At 40.4% G+C, this 17,412-nt stretch overlaps 2 protein-coding genes across 3 annotated transcripts in view; one reads left to right on the top strand and one right to left on the bottom strand.

The window, feature by feature from the left end:
• The window catches only part of FBXL13 (F-box and leucine rich repeat protein 13), a 155,730-nt gene that overhangs the window by 69,529 nt on the left and 68,789 nt on the right, over positions 1 to 17,412 (top strand). The window contains exon 10 of the mRNA XM_084811493.1: positions 9,429 to 9,481. Within this exon, the coding sequence (XP_084667619.1) occupies positions 9,429 to 9,481 (53 nt within the window). The remainder of the gene's footprint in view (positions 1 to 9,428; positions 9,482 to 17,412) is intronic.
• Positions 1 to 17,412, bottom strand: part of LRRC17 (leucine rich repeat containing 17) — a 36,870-nt gene that overhangs the window by 4,622 nt on the left and 14,836 nt on the right. Inside the window, exons 2-3 of one of the 2 annotated variants that reach the window (XM_084811495.1) lie at positions 12,096 to 12,246; positions 6,832 to 7,732 (exon numbers count right to left, since the gene is read on the bottom strand). In XM_084811495.1, the coding sequence (XP_084667621.1) occupies positions 6,832 to 7,597 (766 nt within the window). In that variant the 5' untranslated portion in view covers positions 7,598 to 7,732; positions 12,096 to 12,246. The remainder of the gene's footprint in view (positions 1 to 6,831; positions 7,733 to 12,095; positions 12,247 to 17,412) is intronic. The other variant, XM_084811494.1, reaches the window with a different exon arrangement.

A 17,412-nucleotide genomic window follows, 5' to 3' on the forward strand; every position in this document is an offset into this window, starting at 1 on the left:
TGGCTGCTTTTCAGGACAGAAGCCCTCCCAAGGCAGCTCACAGCAATAAAATACATAAAAACAGTTAAAATATTAAAAGTGATAAAAACATAAACACAATAAAATAGTGATAAAAGAAACAATAAAAGCCAACAATAAATGCATAAATGCCTCATGATATGCTTAAGTGCCTGATACATCATTGCATACACCAAAACTGCTTCTTAAAAATGACAGAAGAGTATGTAGAGATTGCACTACTGTTCTGTTCTTTCCAACAAAAATTCTAATTTTCTGCCATCTGAAGAAAAATAGGAAGAGCATGGAGAAAATACAGGAAGACAATTACTTGATGATACTATGTAGATGCCTCTAAACATTAGTGAACAAAGTATGACATTTCCTCAGTAAATACCTAGTGTCAAAGCACCTAATAAATGAAAGTTCTCTTGGCTTAATTTCCACTGCACAGATTCTGACAGCATTCAACCAAACATTTCCATTCATTAGCTTCTGCTGTGCCATATAAAATTATCTTGAACTGGGTGTATAGCTCTTACATTTTTACAAACTTACGGTCATTACTATAGAAAAAAGTAACAATGGAGCAAAGGTGATAGATACATTTATTAGGATTTTAAAACAAGCTAACGAAGCAGTTTTAAAACTGTGTATTAGGTTCATATTACCCTTTCACATATATTTCACATTTGGACATGCAAGACTGCACTTGTATGGTTTTATTTTTTTAAGCTGGTAAAATCAGTTAGTGGATGCTACATTACTAATCAGGATGGAGAGGTGCGAGTCCTTCTTACCTCAGCAGCAGACTCAGGAACAATGCAATGTCCAAATCAAATGTGTCTGCCCCATTGACATAAAAAGCAGGTGTGGGTGGGTGAAAGGTCTTATTCTAACAACAAAAAGGAGCATGCAAAAGAAGTGAACTGAGCCCTTCCACTCTCACAGCTCACCTCCCCACAGTCTGCAGCTCTAAGCCCTTTTCTCCCTTCCGACCTCCTAAAGAGGAGATGGGTACAGAGAAAGATAACCAGAGCGACAGATGGGCAGTAAAGCGCTGGAGAGTTGAGTGCTCCCTCCTACGTATTCCATGCTCCTTTTGTGGTTAAAATAAATACACACACGAACACACTTTATTGTGGATTGGTGATCATGAGAACAGAAATATATATCTGCCACCATTACATCTAGGTTGGGCTTCAGAGGCTTCAATTGTAGCCTCTGATGGATCTGTCAAACCAAATTCGAGACTTAAATGCTCTGAATCTGAATTCTGGATGAGCACATTCTTCTTTACGATTGCCCTCCAAGATCAACCAGTGAACTTTGTATTTTGAGTACATTTATTTGGATAAACAGTACATAAATAAAGGGTTGGATCCAGATTTAGGTGCATGCAACTGAGTTGGCAGAAGAAGATTTCTCTACCCACTCCTCCTATTCCCAAGGTAGACCGCCTAGCCCCTGCAAAAATGGTACACAGAGGCTCAGGGGACACTGCTGAATAGGGTGCATTGTGGGTGAAGGTGGACCCCTGAAAATTCAACGGTGAGTGGAGTTGGATATACTTATGAGGTGTACTATATGCTGCCTTCTTGTTAACCTGTAGGTTTTAGGAAGAGTTTTTACCCCTTAAGACTGGGGATCATTTCTTTTCCTTCTTTCCTTTTCTGGAGACTCAGACATAATTGGTGTGTTTCTTAGGTACAACTTTTGAGGCAGTGTTGGAAGCACAAGACGTGATAATGTACAATAAAGTCTGAGGAAGAGAGCATTAGAATCCTTTGGACTATTGTGGCTGAGATATTGGGTGTAGTGGGAATAAAGATGTATCAGTTAAGAAAATGTGCCCTGGCTCTAAGCTGAGCAACTTGGGGAAGGGGGGAGGGCTGATTTCCACTCCCTGGGCTCACCTGGGGGGATGCATCCCTGCTACTGCTGTGCCACCGGAATTCAGTGGCATGGCAGCAGCAAAGCAATCCATGGTTTGCTGCTGAATTTTGGCAGCATGACATGACAGAGGCTGAAAATGGACAAATTTAGCTTGTTCAAAAACTAAATTGGGCCCTTTTCAGCCTATGTTGTGTTGTACCGTGAAATTTGGCAGCAAACTACTGATTGCATTGCTGCCACAGCAAAGTGGGGGCTGCTCTAAAGGGTCATATGTGGCCCTTGGACTGCATGTTGCCCACCCCAGCTCTAACTGACCACCTTGTTTGGACTTTGAACGGTATCTTACCCCAAATGAGATTTTCTTGTTACCATGGGTGATGGGTTAGATGGAAGCGTCACCTATAGGGCTCCTTCACACTGAGCTTTTATCCTGCGATTGAGATTGCTCCTTCACAGAAATTTACGGGCTCTTTACATGACGCCGTGATCGTTGAAGGCGTCTCCTGCACTAAATGCCCTTTGTTCCATTTTTAAATAGATCGCAGATAATGAGCTATCAAATTACCCCGTTGTGTAATTTGATAGCTTCAGTTTCCTCCATGAAAAGCGTAAAAGTGGCAAGAAGAGGAGTGAGATCAATGAAAGATAATGGAAGACTCAGATATGGGGAGAAGGAGGGGGAAGGGGGTGGGGGAAAAGGAAGCACGTGAAGAAGGGAGTTGTTATGATTCTGCATTTAAAATGGAAGTAGAAAGCCCCATTTTAAATGCAAGATTTTAGGCTGGTGTAGAGATGCCCATAGGATGGCACTGTTGTTTGATTAAATCATCAGTGATTAAACCATCTACTGTATGTGTCTTATGCTAAATGTGTTATTCAAGTTACAAAAAACTCTACGGTTTAACCTTTTTATTTATTTATTATTAATTTTGCAGCCTAAGACTGATTTGCACCCTGCAAGGTACTTGGCAACATTAAATCTTTCCAAACACTAACTTAACTAACTCTAGCCCCTAATTCCTCTCCCTGTTCCTTCCCTTAACTCATTCTCCCTGTTCCTTCTAACTTACTTTCTCCAACTGCCACTAATTCCACCCAGCAATGGTCAGGCTGAAGTCTTTGCCATCATGGCTGAAGTCTTTGCTGTCATGGAAGGCTGATTTAAAGGTTTACCCTGGCACTTCAGAGTCTGCCCTTCTAGTAGCAGTGCAATAGAAACACTACCCCACATCCTTCTATATTGCAATTTCTATAGGGATATGAGAGCTTGTTTTATTTCCCTTCTGTTGTGTTTATATTCAGGAAGTTCTGACGAGTTTTATATCTCTATGCTTGTGGCAGATACTAACACCGTGGTCACTGAAAACGCAGTCACGTTCCTTGCTGCAGCTGTTAGAACAAGGTCACAGATATTAAGTGAAGCTGAGTTGTTTTGAGTTCGATTCTTTTATATTTTTTGATACTAATCTTGTTAAATTTTGTAATGTTGTATTAACAGAATGTATATGTTCTAATGTTGGCTTGGGTTTTTGGTCCAAGCAACATTAAATTGTTTGTTTTTATGGTTTGTGGACTGGAAATAAAAAACTACTACTTATTTTATTTATACTACTTTTATATTACTTAATATCCCACAGTCTCTTAAGCAGTTCACAATAACTCTAAAATACACTACCGGTTCTCCATGTTCACTCAAGCTCCAAAATGCCAGGAAATTGCAGCTCTTAAGGGCCAGACCCGTAAGAGACTTTCTGTTTAGGCAATATGAATATGGTAAGGTATCCTATGCTGTGGATAGTTCCAGTTTCATCACTGCTTTGGAGCTGGATGGTTGTCAGTGGCAGAGCGGTGGGTCTAAATCCCAGATTTGTCTCTTCACCACAATAGACACATGAAGTCCATGCAACTGAAACTGCCACTCCATGTTACAAGGACCCCACTGCCAACCAGTACCTTGAAGGTCATCTAGTCCAACCCCTTGCTCATTGCAGGATAGCCACAAATCCTTCCTCCTCACTCCTTGTTTACACTTCCTACACAGGGTTTTGGTTTGCAGTCCCAAAACAAACATCCTGCACAGTAGGTTAATATTCCCCATAGTGCAGAGAGAGAGAGAGAAACCGACAGACTTTTAAGTACTTTTTAAGTTTGGGGCAGAGTAGCTCTCAGTGGTAATATTGAGTAGTGTTCATCTCATTGGCTACTTAATAAAAAGTCTTCTTTTAAGAAATTAGGGATATATCTGTCAATAAATAAATAAAGAAAGAAAGAAAGATTAATTATTTTAAATAAAGAAAGAATAATTAAAGAGAGAAAAAAAAACACTCCATTTAGAAGGGTAAGAATTCACTGGAATAGAAGAGTGAGCGGAGGAATGATTGACAGCTGAGAGCAGAATGGATTGCTGGGTGGAATTAGTGGCAGTTGGAGAAAGTAAGTTAGAAGGAACAGGAACAGGGAGAATGAGTTAAGAAAAGGAACAGGGAGAGGAATTAGGGGCTAGAGTTAGTTAAGTTAGTGAGCTGAGTCAGAGACGGGATGTGAATGAGAAGAAAGGGAGAGAAGTTATTGAAAGCAGAGATGTGGTGTTAGAATTATTTTTATATAATAATAAGTTATTGTTTGTTCTGAATGTTGACCTGTTAAATAAATATATGTTGAACTGTGGTTTATCGTGTTGTCTGAATGCAGTGCATTTTCCGCAGGGTGGGTTATCACGTCTGAATACAGCGCATTTTCGACAAGATGGCTTGTTAACCATGCAGTATAGCTTATTTTTCTCGAACAAGACACCTTGAGAACCCATGGTTAGTTGTTGGGTTGTCCAGGATGGTTAACAAGCCACATTACAGGGTTAACAAGCCACTCTGGCGAAAAGCACAGTGTTCAGACAATAACCCACCCTGCAGAAAATGCGTTGCGTTCAAACAACACAATAACCCATGGTTCAACAACAATCCACACTTAACCACTAAGTGACTGTGTAGGGACGATCTCAAGGGTGAAAGAAGCCATTGTGGCTTCTTCCCCAGCCGACACATGTGCCACTTGCAAGACTGCAATTTGCATAATTACCCACAATGCAACATGGGTTGCCATGTCATCTGAACCCGGCACTATGGGGGTGGCTTCTTACCAATGCTACAACCCCTACTACAAAGCCATGGGTTGTGGCATGGGTAAGAAGCCACCCCTGCCATGCTCTGCACTGGGTTCAGACGACAGGGCACCCTGTGCTGCATCATAGGTAATTATGCAAATTGTGGTCATGCACACAGCACATGCAGGGGCAGGTGAAGAGGTCATGATGGCTTCTTTCACCCGTGTGATCGTCCAAACCCTGTCAGTGTGGGTTAGTGTGTTGTGTGAACCCAGCCACTGGCTCTGGAGATATCACGACTCGGCCTCTCCATTTCAGGCAAAACTTGCTGATCCAGAGGCACTAAGGAGAGAACTTTTTATTTCATATTATTTTCCTCCTGCTCCCACATACTTCTCAAAATATTCTTGCTCATCTCCTGCCATTTCTTTTCCCCTTCTTGCACACTTAACTTGTAACCTATCCCCTATACAGCCAGTTTCTTTCATCCCTCCCTCCTGCTGGTGGTTCTGGATGAGCTGCAGCACTGAGATCCACCTAAAAGTGGGTTGAGACCCCATTGCTGGTCCCTGGACATTGAGAAATGTTCCCATTGAGAAATGCTGCTCTATGCCAACTGAGCTCCTAAATAAAGCCAGGCCTGTTATCGTCCTACCAGTTCATTCTGAAGCTGTTGCTAGGCAACACAGGTTCCTACTGAGCATATGCAACAAAACCTCATCACTAACCATAGGTTAAAATGGGCCAAACATTTGGATGTTTAATAAAAACTACAGACACATTACACTACTAGTAGGGCAAAGCATGTAGTAGATGAGCCCCTTAACCTAACAGAAAAAAGCATTCCCAAAAGACACAGTACAAATTGAGAAATCAGCCAACAAAATCCAACCCCAGAAAAGTCTATGGAAAAAAACCTCACAATACCTGTCAAACTGCTGGAAGTCACTTGTCAAATTTTAAACTCCTATAAATTAGCCATTCAAAATCAGCATGGACCATCCTCAAACATACATTTCCAAGACTGCCAAGCTTCAGATCAATCTGTTGAGCTGGTTTTTAAGTATAAGCCATAGGATCAACTGCCCCCACTTTCTTGGGGATTCATGGGATATGATTTATCCATCTCACCCTTAACATAGGACTGCAAGTCATCTTACTCTAAGGCTATTCAGGTCTGGTGCACATGCCAAATGTGGACACTTTTGTCATTTCATCAGGATTACATAAGTTTATGTCATAGCATATTGATTGCTATACTTAGGGGGCAATCCTGTGGCCATTAGACAGTGGCTAGATAGCCATAGGATTGGTCGGTTCCTGGGAACCAACCTCAGAACCCATGCTCCAAGGTTGGTTCCTGGAGAACCTGCTCTGCACCCCCTCCCCCGCTGCCTTACAGGAAGCACGGATCATCCCTGCACTCCGTGCTCATAAGAGCAGCACAGAGTGGGGCAAAAAGGGGCATTCCGGGGGTGGGGAGTTCGTGAGTGCTGGTACGACACTTCCTATGTGTCGCTCAGCCTCCTCACCCCATGCTCCGATGTCCCACAGCTAGACAGCCAAAATTGGCCATCTAGCCGCAAATGTAGGGCAGCTGGAGCACAGAGGAGAAGAACCCCTCTGCGCTCCTCCCATTGTGCATTAGATAGGCAGTCTATCCACATAGGATTGCTTCCTCCATGGTTGGATAGTAAAATGCTGCAGCACCACTAAATCGTTTCACAATGTATATGCTGCCCTTTCATTACTTAGGGGAAAGTCTATAATTACAACCTTGTGATGTGATCATTAATGCACACCTAAAAGGTCAAAATAAATAAGTGACTTTTACAAACCTTTCCTTCTGCAGTCCAGTGTTTGTACAGGAAACACATAAATGTGGCAAAGAGAGGAATCAAATTCAGGTCTGGTGACTTCAGTTTTTGGTACTGCTAGACCATGGGGGTCCAATTTTTCTTTTTCGTCGCACATCTGTTCAACTTTAGTCTGCTTGAGCTTTTGACCTTTCAGTTCTATCGGATGTACACATTTAGCATAATTTCCCAAGTTCCTGTTTCTTGGAAGCTGCAGCATTGTTATAAGAGTTTCCATTTGACAGTTGCAGTGCCAAGGATTATCATACAGGCGTAAGTAACTTAAAAGGGGCATATAAATAAACACCTCCTCAGACAAAATCTTAAGCTGATTGTGCTGTAGTAAAAGTGTAGTTAGTTTATTTAAACCAAAAAATGCTTGTTCCTCAATTTTTGATATTTCATTCTGTTGTAAATCTAGGCTTTTTAATTTTTTGTACTTCGAAAACACGTTGTTCTTCAGCTTACGAATCTTGTTTCTTGCTAGGAGCATGTGTTTTAAATCTTCAGGCCAATCAGACAGTACAAATGTCAGTTTTCTTTCTTGGCAATCTAAGTATTTGTCATGAAGATAGGTGTATACATCACATGGGGGCCCGGGTGTATAGCGCTTAACAGTGCCGGATGCTTTTCTTAAGCCATTTGCCTTTCCATTTTTTGCTTTATTTCTTGAACTTCCATTTCTTGTCTTCCTAAAGTCAGCTGCCTTACAAAAGAAAAGTAGTATTATAATCGTAACCACTTGCATCCTGACATCCAGCTGGCCCCAATTATTTTGTATGACAGCTGGAACAGTCAGAGTATTCCTTTGAAATCTGAGTTTGGAAGTCTTAAACTAGCGTAGTTCTGAATCAAGGAGGCACAGCTGGGGTATGTGGAATCTCTGTGTTGGGGAAAAAAGCAGAATGTTAGAAAGTTATTTCTGTAGAAGATTATATAATAAACTAAAACTCATGGTATATCAAAATCATTTCCAGTATAATATATGCAGCACACTGCATCTTGAAAATACATTTTGGTTGAGGTAATAATGGCACGCTTCCCTCTTAAAGGTAGATGTAAAATGCTTGGTTTACATAAGCACCTTTCTGATGTCATGTAAATGTCCCTGCAGTGACCTGACACAGGGATCTCTGTGAATGAATTTGGTCAGCATCTATTAATTGAACCTACCATAAATTGTGGAGCCTCTTTAAATTAATAAAACAATTTAGCTTCCTCAGATCTAACCACCTGTTTCTAAATATTTGCTTGACCACATTGTCCTATAGTTCCAATACAATATCATATTCCATGACAATACTTTCTGGGATAAAAGGTTTATTCATCCTATCCTGTACACTCTTAATCATAGGATCTGGGAAAAGATAAAGGGATTTTTGATCTAGCAAATTCTGATTTCATATAGAAATGGACCATTTAGTAAGAGATACAGTAATTTAATTATATTACCTACAGGTATACTGACAATTTATATGTATGACTATATTTGATATATTGTAATAATTTTCATTTTTTGTGTGGGGTTGAGGGAAGGATTGATGTATTTGTTATTGTTCAAAAATTTAAAAATTATTTAAAATGAAAAAGAAAGTTTTGAGAAAAGATATTTGCCAAGGAATCCTCATTTTCTTTTCAGCATAGAATCAAGGGGATCAAGGAAAAAAGAGAGGACGTTGAGCCAGATAGATCCATACCATGCACTGAAATTTATTGTGGGGTGGTGGTGTTTATCTTAGTTACCCGCCCCCTCCAAGCTTGCAATTGCCGTCTCCATGCTTAGAATTGCTAGTCAACACAAAAATAGAGGGACAAAGCCTCATATGTACTGACTGATAGGTTTATATTCTTCTTCTTGACCCCATCAAGCCTGGGAACTGTCAGAGGAGACCAATCATATTGTCAGCATGTCCAAGCCTCACTAGGGAAGCCTGTTTTGCAGTCTGAGAATTGGTGTTAACTGAGAAATAATTGCATGCCGTCGAATATGAGGGTTGTTAAAAGGCAGAAACTATATTTTCTGAAATGGACTAAAATTTTACCTGCCATCCTATGCACAGGTTTTATTATGTGATACAGAATTTCAGATTCTGTTTGAGAGATATAGATATAGATATAGATATAGATATAGATATGGGTTGGATGAAGACACATCCATGCTTAGAGTAGTCCTATTTAAATCACTGAGACGAGTTGGTCTTAAATTTAAGTTCCACTGTTTTTGATGGGTCTGTTCTAAGCATGAAGAAGTCTGGATCCAACCCGCGGCAATTAGCCCTTAAATAACTAACAGGGCAATCTAACAGCATAACTAATAGCATAAGTCCCAGTATGTTCAGTGGGGTTTGCTCCCACATGTGTGTTTAAGGACTGCAGCCTAAGGTAGATCTTCTTGTTTATAATGAAATCTCCTCTGTTTAGCTGAACCAGCCTCTCAAGGCTTTTCAATAACTGTTCTTTATATCATGATTTCCCCTTGCATTACCAATTTTGGACTGATGTTACTAAAAAATGCTAAATATTACATTATGTTTTTCTAAGCTATTCAACATATTGATTTCTTGTTAAATTTATTTTAGGTCAGTGTAAGAATTTGCAAGACTTAAATGTCTCTGAATGTCAAGGGTTAAATGTAAGTATTACTTTTACAAATGTGAGCCACCTTTATTAACATTCAGAAGTAGTAAATTGTAGTTCTGATTTTTTTATTTCTACAGAAAACATAGTAGGCAAAATACTATTTAAACAGATACTTCAGATTTGGAAACCATCTGACTTCATAGTTTGCAATCAAGGAGGGTCTTTATAAATTCCTAGCTTCAGTCTACACCAGCAGTGCTTTTAACAAGCATCTATATCAAATGGATCTGCAGCAAAGATTATGTCTTTGTGGTACTCCAAAAGATTTATCCCATTATCTATTAAGATGCTCTTTATATAAGCTAGTACAAGAAAAAGTTTTATTTTCTAATCTAAACTATTTTACTTTCTGGATTGCTACAATAAACATAGTCCCTTGACCTGCTATGATAGCAGCAGCATGACTGACGGGCACCCTGCTGCAGAATCCCGTCAGCCACCATGTACAGCATCCACAGAATGAAGAGAGAGAGAGAGAGAGAGTTTCACATTTAATTTAGTTTGTTGCAACAGCAGCAACACAACTGACAGAGATTGCAGGAAAAGAGGATAAGCCTCCACCCTCCTACGTGCTCTGCCAAGTGGAGAATTAGACAATAGTGTGTGGTCTCTGAACAGCTACATCAGAGACTACTAGGGATAATGAAATTCAGTTACACACAGATATAGAATATATTATATTTGGTTGAAAATAATGTTAGAAAATAACGTGTGATAAAAACAAAGTACAAAAGGTTCACAATAAATATTGTTACAACAATCAAGTTGTCAGAAAATGATCAATGGGTACTAACTTCCCTTCTGTGAATCCATTTTCATGGAATGGAGCTTTTCTGCTTCCACCTTCTCTGCGTACTCCCCTGCACCTTCTGAAAATCTGTTCTTTGGGGTTGGGAGACCCTTGGGAATGTTGTGGGATATGTGAAGACCTGCAGAGGGGAGGGGGTGTTGGCGAAAATGTCCCCCCCCCCCGCACTATGCTCTTCTGTGAACAGAAGAGCAACTTAGTATCCAAGCCTTTGTGTTCTTATGTAGTTTCTCAAGAATATAACCTGTGTTCATTCTTTTACTCATTTTAGTAATTACGTTATTACCATTAATTGCCATGTAATTTTAGATCATAATACCTGGCTTCTGCGCAAACCAAAATTGGCCAAAACAACACAGAATCCTGGTTTATTCCTCCTCCTGGTTGTGTGGGAGGAGAGGGGACAGGGCTTTGCACGGGCTCCTTTCTGCTCATGCATGTAGCAGTAAACCATAGTTTAACATTACATGCAAATACAGTCAAAATTATATCAGTTGTCTTATGTAGCAGTACTTGGTTGTCAGCTCCAACCTTACCACTACTGCTGTCTGAATGATGCAGTATCAGATCATATAACATAAAATCTGCATATAGTGGAGATAAGGCATCATGCACTTTGTGTTAAAAGTATGAACAAGTGATTCATTGACCCATACTGAACATTTTAAATATTGATCCCAGTAAACAATGCTTACCCAGTAAACAATGCTCACCTTCACCTCCTGGGGGTGAAGGTGAGCGAAAAATGGGTTCTTCTGCCTTAATTGTTTGTGTTCTCCCTAACAATATACCTTAAGTGAAACAAGCTTCAGTGCTGTAGCTAGAATATGGCAGCTATGTAAGCTGTGAGTAGTTAGAACATCTGACACAGCTACTTGGAAAATCAGCATTCAGCAAAGCTAACTTTGTATCTTGGAAGGCTTATCAAGCTTCATTGCAGCACCATGAAACCTTATGAGAACAATTGCACTCGTGCTCAGGGCTAACCCTACCATAAGGTTATTTGAACTAGGATTTTACAAACTGCTGCTGGTAGGATCACTTCAGGAAGGAAACTTGATCACGTTTCATAATTACTGTTGCAGCTAGTTCCATGGAAGTTTAGGTTTCATCATGTGAACTATGCACAGTATATGATTGTTTACCACAGGCACATTCGTGTTGTACTCTGGATAAGCTGTGGTGCAAAATATAATGTCCATTCTTTGCCGTGGCTCTAGATCAGGCCCACGAACATGTCTATGCCCAGTTTAAAAGAGATGAAGGTGCACTGGAGCTGACAGTCAAATGTTCATCATTCAGACACTGACACTTGAAGTACCTAAGACAATTCAGCAACCAAAAAGCACAATGAACAAGCACCAGATGCCCAAGAATCCAAGGAAGTTTCAGCTTTGGTCACTGTCATGGATCACATAGGAAATCCTTTTTAGGGATGACATTGGTGGCTTCATATGTTCGGATACCAAGGACATAATGGGTTGCAATAAAGGAGAACCTGTCAAAGGCCAGAAACTATAGGACCTCTTTGTTAGAGAGATATGTGGAGCGATCCAACCCAATTACAGAATCAATACAGCAAAACAAGTTGACATTGTTCTCTAGAAAGAAAACTCCTCCAAAGCAGAAGGCTCACGTCACAAATTGAGGAATGAGTGTAATTTATTCCCCAGATAATTTGTAACATGTCTATCATGGGAAAGCAATCTCAAGGATATTTTCAAGCATGAAAAACTGCCATGGACTCCATCATTGTTCAATTTTGGTGAAATGAGATCATGGAATAAAGCAGACTTACTTGTGGAAGTCAAGGCACTGGCATTGGATGGTGACATAATTGTTCAAATGCTTTCATCAGGAACCTCCCAAACATTCCTACAGTACTTCAACACAGTTTTTATCTTGTAATACTTCGACCTTGCAGACAGGCTGGCCGTAGTATGAGATGCCTAGATCAAAGATAAGCCAGAGGCAGCAAGCAGAGGAAAGAGGCAAAGGTCTGAGACAGGATGTTTCTCCTGCATCATGTGTGCCAAGTAACTGGCACAGCTTCCTTAGTGTCAAGGAAATGTTTTGGAGCTGTTCCATCTGCTGGTGGAACATATTCCCTCTATTAAAGAAAACAGTGGGCACCAGATCATAATCAGGGTCACAGGCACAGATGTGATTGGCGTGTGTGTGTGTGACCTTGTTCTTTACTGGTAAAGGCAAAAACCCAGGTTGGGACACATGAAACATATTTCCAAATGTGACAGATGCATTTCTGATACTGGCAGAAGACCCCAACACACTTTCCTGATATTAACATGATACTGTTTGGAAGATTTGTAGTACTTCTGTATGACAGAACCAGTGGATTGTGCAAAATCAATGAGATTAGGCGGCATCTGTTTTCAAGAAGGTCATGATTCCTGGAGAATATTCCATCAACATAGGCAACTCTCAAACAGTGTGCAGTGCATGCAGTCTATCAGATAGGACATGTATAGGAACAGGTACTTCAAACAGACCCAGAATTACCCATCTTTCACATGAGTTGTGAGAGGAAAGGTGGATCTTAGTGGCAATCAAAGTGAACAACTCTTGGCCAAAGGAAAACTGATGCACTATATCTGTAAGAAGGCATGCAGAGTCCTATGCAAGTGCTACAAAGCTAGATTTAATCTCATTGCTCTTTGCCACTGTGAAGGAAACTTTTCAGGAATAAGTAAATTTGAATAATAGTAATGACATTAAATACTTCACAAACTGAACATATGCCAGTAACTAGGTTTCCAGTTGAAGTTTATCCATAAACTAGATAAATGACTATGTTTATGCCTCATGGTGCAATATAAATTTGCATCCATTACCAAGAAGTTTGCAGGTTTATTTGGGATTAAGGACAATTCATGTTACTGTTAGGTCAGTGTAAATATAACATGATTTTTCAGATATTCTTACATTATTCTAAAATGTTGCTTTTTAGTTAACCACTGGTATGTATATTTTATGATTTAAAGTTATTTTATATCATAAACACATACATACATAAACACACATACCCAGACATATGTTTGTCTGTGGACATCTATTTTATATGTGTCATCTAATTCTGTTGGGATTTTACAATCACCTCTCAATATTCATTTATAAGGGAATGTTAGTTTATAAAGAAGCAGAACTTAATTTTTTTAATCATTTATTTCAAAACAGGAGTGGGCATGAGGTTGGGTTCATTTAAAGAAATGTTTAGGCATTATTTCTGCATGTCCATAACAAATTTGATGCTTTTAACTAAAATTGGCCTTAATCACTCCACTATTGGAAGCAGTTAGTAATTCACCAACCCGTCTTTGCTAGCAGAAAGAAATACATATTGAATTTCAAATCCATAATCAGTTTTATATAGTGAAATCAGCATTTTTTCATGTTTACATGAATCAAAGAGTATGCATTCTGTGAGAGAATAACTACAGAATAACTATTAACATGTTTCAAGTGAAATCAAATATATAGGCTGTTTTCTAGAAACATTCCCAAAACAGCATTCTGGTTTTATGCTAGTCTGACCTGACCTCACTGTTTTCTCTGACTAAGCCTACAACACCAGTAGGAGGAATAAATTACATAGAATCATAGAATAGTAGGGTTGGAAGGGGCCAACAAGGCCATCGAGCCCAACCCCCTACTCAATGCAGGAATCCAAGTCAACCATTTGTGTTCCTTCAATATGTCTTGGGTGTTTTCTGTTGGCCATTTCCACAACTACTACTGCCAAATATGATGACAGTGGAAGGCAATCAGATTTGTGTATGTGGAAGAAAAGAAAACTTTATTAGATATATCCAAATAACTGAGAACCAAACTAGACATGGCAGTGGCAATTCTGTGTGTTTAAACACAAAATTGTCCTTATTGCCCAGAAAGGGAGTGTGTGGCTGATTTTAAGAGCAAACGTTTGTGAGGATTGCAATACTAACCCCCCTGCAGTTTCCTTTTCAGGACATTTTCCCCATCAATCACATTTCCATACTAGAAGTGTGCTTGGCTAGGTGAAAAAGCACTTGGGAAGATAAGCTGCAGGGAGATAAATTATAGGCTTCAGTGACCCTCACCAATGCAGCCTTTTGTAAGGCCTCCATCCCCTCTATAAATGCCATGGAGAAAATCCATATTTAAACAGAGAACTGTTACTCTCATGTCTAGTTTGGCCCTAAAAGAAGGTAAACATCGCTTTTCCAGTTTAAAAAAGGCAAAAACAATTCCCTCCAAAGCTTATTCATCCCATAAGTTGTACCATATAATTGGAGAGAGCATACTAAGCCATATATGCGATGGAATTAAGGGGTGTGTCAGTTAATCCTTCACATTTTTAAAGCACCTTCTTATACAATCATAGAATCATAGAATGGTAGGGTTGGAAGGGGCCTATAAGACCACCGAGTCCAATCCCCTGTTCAATGCAGGAATCCAAGTCAGAGCATCCCTGACAGATGGCTGTCCAGCCTCATCTTGAATGCCTCCAGTGTGGGAGAGCCCACTACCTCCCTAGGTCATTGGTTCCATTGTCATATTGCTCTAACAGTCAGGAAGTTTCTCCTGATGTTCAGCTGGAATCTGGTTTCCTGTAACTTGAGCCCATTATTCCGTATCCGGCACTCTGGGATGATCGAGAAGAGATCCTGGCCTTCCTCTCTGTGACACCCTTTCAAGTACTTGAAGAGCGCTATCCTATCTCCCCTCAGTCTTCTCAAGGCTAAACATGCCCAGTTCTTTCAGTCTGTCCTCATAGGGCTTTGTTTCCAGTCCCCTGATCATCCTTGTTGCCCTCCTCTGAACCCTGTCCAGCTTGTCTGCATCCTTCTTAAAGTGTGGTGCCCAGAACTGGACACAGTACTCCAGATGAGGCCTAACCAGTGTTGAGTACAGGGGAACTAGTACTTCCTGGGATTTGGAAGCTATACTTCTATTAATGCAGCCCAAAAGAGCATTTGCCTTTTTGCAGCCACATCACATTGTTGGCTCATATTCAGCTTGTGACCTACAACAATTCCAAGATCCTTCTCGCTTGTAGTGTTGTTGAGCCAAGTCTTGCCCATCTTGTAACTGTGCATTTGGTTTCTTTTTCCTAGGTGCAGAACTTGGCATTTATCCCTGTTAAATGTCATTCTGTTGTTTTCTGCCTAGCGCTCCAGTCTATCAAGATCACTTTGAATTTTGTTTCTGTCTTCCAAGGTATTAGCTATCCCGCCCAATTTTGTGTCACCTGCACATTTGATCAGCGTTCCCTGCACCTCCTCCTCCAAGTCATTAATAAAAATGTTGAAGAGCACTGGGCCCAGGACTGAGCCCTGCGGTACCCCACTCGTTACCTCTCCCCAGTTTGAGAAGATCCCATTGATAAGCACTCTTGGAGTCCGATTCTGTGGATCCACCTGATCATTGTTTCATCTAGCCCACTTTGAGCTAGTTTGCTCATCAGGATATCATGGGGCACTTTGTCGAAAGCTTTGCTGAAGTCGAGGTATATTATGTCCACAGCATTCCCACAGTCCACAAGGGAGGTTACCTGATCAAAAAATGAGATCAGATTTGTCTGGCAGGATTTGTCCTTGACAAATCCATGTTGGCTTCGAGTAATCACTGCATTGTTTTCAAGGTGCTTACAGACTGATTGCTTTATCATCTGCTCCAGAATTTTCCCAGGGATTGATGTCAAACTGACTGGTCTGTAGTTCCCAGGTTCTTCCTTTTTACCCTTTCTGAAGATAGGGTAGCCCTCCTCCAGTCATCTGGCACTTCACCCATCCTCCGTGATTTCTCAAAGATAATAGACAGTGGTTCTGAGAGTTCTTCTGCCGGTTCCTTTATTACTCCTGGGTGCACTTCATCTGGCCCTGGAGATCTGAACTCATTCAAAGTAATTAGGTGTTCCTTGACCATATGCCTATCGATCTCAAGCTGCAATCCTGCCCCTTCAGCCTGTACTTCGCCTTTGCCAGGGGGGTCATAGACCCTCTTTTGGGAGAAGACTGAGCACTTCTGGAATTGAGCACTTCTGCCTTTTCTTTGTCATCTGTTATCAATTTGCCATCCTCATTGAATAGTTAAACACCATTTCTTTCCTCTGTCTTTTACTATGCACATATCTGAAGAAAGCCTTTTTGTTGCTTTTAGCCTCCCTCGCTAACCTCAGCTCGTTCTCAGCTTTAGCCTTCCTGATGCCATCCCTGCAATCCTGTGCTACCTGCCTGTACTCTTCCTTTGAGGCTTGGCCTTCCTTCCACTTCCTGTATGTGTGCCTTTTTGTTTTCAGGTCATCTCTAATCTTTTTATGAAGACACATTGGCTTCTTCTGTTGTCTTCCACCTTTTTTTCTTGTTGGAATGGTTTGTAATTGTGCCTTTAGAATTTCCTTTCTTCTAATTGCAAAAGGAGGAATTTCTATTTGGTAGCCAGAAACATCTCTACACTTGCAGAAGCTGTTTTTACTAGTATGCTATAAATTATTTAACAATAGGTTACATCCAAAGCAGTGGAGGATTCTTAAGTTGTGATACTACGGTCCTGTTCACGTCAAACTGCCTGCATTCCTTCTTCCGAACAGCAGCCCTGACAGCAGAGGGGGCAGGAAACCAGTAGCTTGCTGGTGCAGGACAACAAGTACAAAAGGGTACTGCATAGGATAAAAAAAATACACAAGGCTGCCTGTGTGATGAACTGTGCTGGATCAGGTTCACACTTGTATTGGATCAGATTCATGGATGGTCAGCTGAGGTCAATTTTGGCAACACCAATAACAGGAAGGAAGTAACCGAGGCCTTTCTCTTCACTGAATACTATAAACCCTACGTAAAGATGTGTAGCCCACTGTTGTGCACTGCTTCATTTCTCTTCAACACTACAGATTTTTTTTTTTTATCCTAGCTTCAGGGTAACAACTACAGTTTAAGGAGATGGAAATAATTTTAGTTGTATTCTGTCAAGAAATTGGTTATAATAGATAGTACTAGGTAATGAATTGGGCAGGCAATAATTATATTTAACATTACGAGATTACTATCCAGTGTGGAATGCAATTAAAAATGCTTCTGATAGCCACATATCCTACTTTTTAAAATGAAACTAATTTT

The sequence above is a fragment of the Heloderma suspectum genome, chromosome 7, assembly GCF_057233095.1.
Source record: "Heloderma suspectum isolate Gila_16-S chromosome 7, 16-S_ref, whole genome shotgun sequence".
Lineage (NCBI taxonomy): Eukaryota > Metazoa > Chordata > Lepidosauria > Squamata > Helodermatidae > Heloderma > Heloderma suspectum.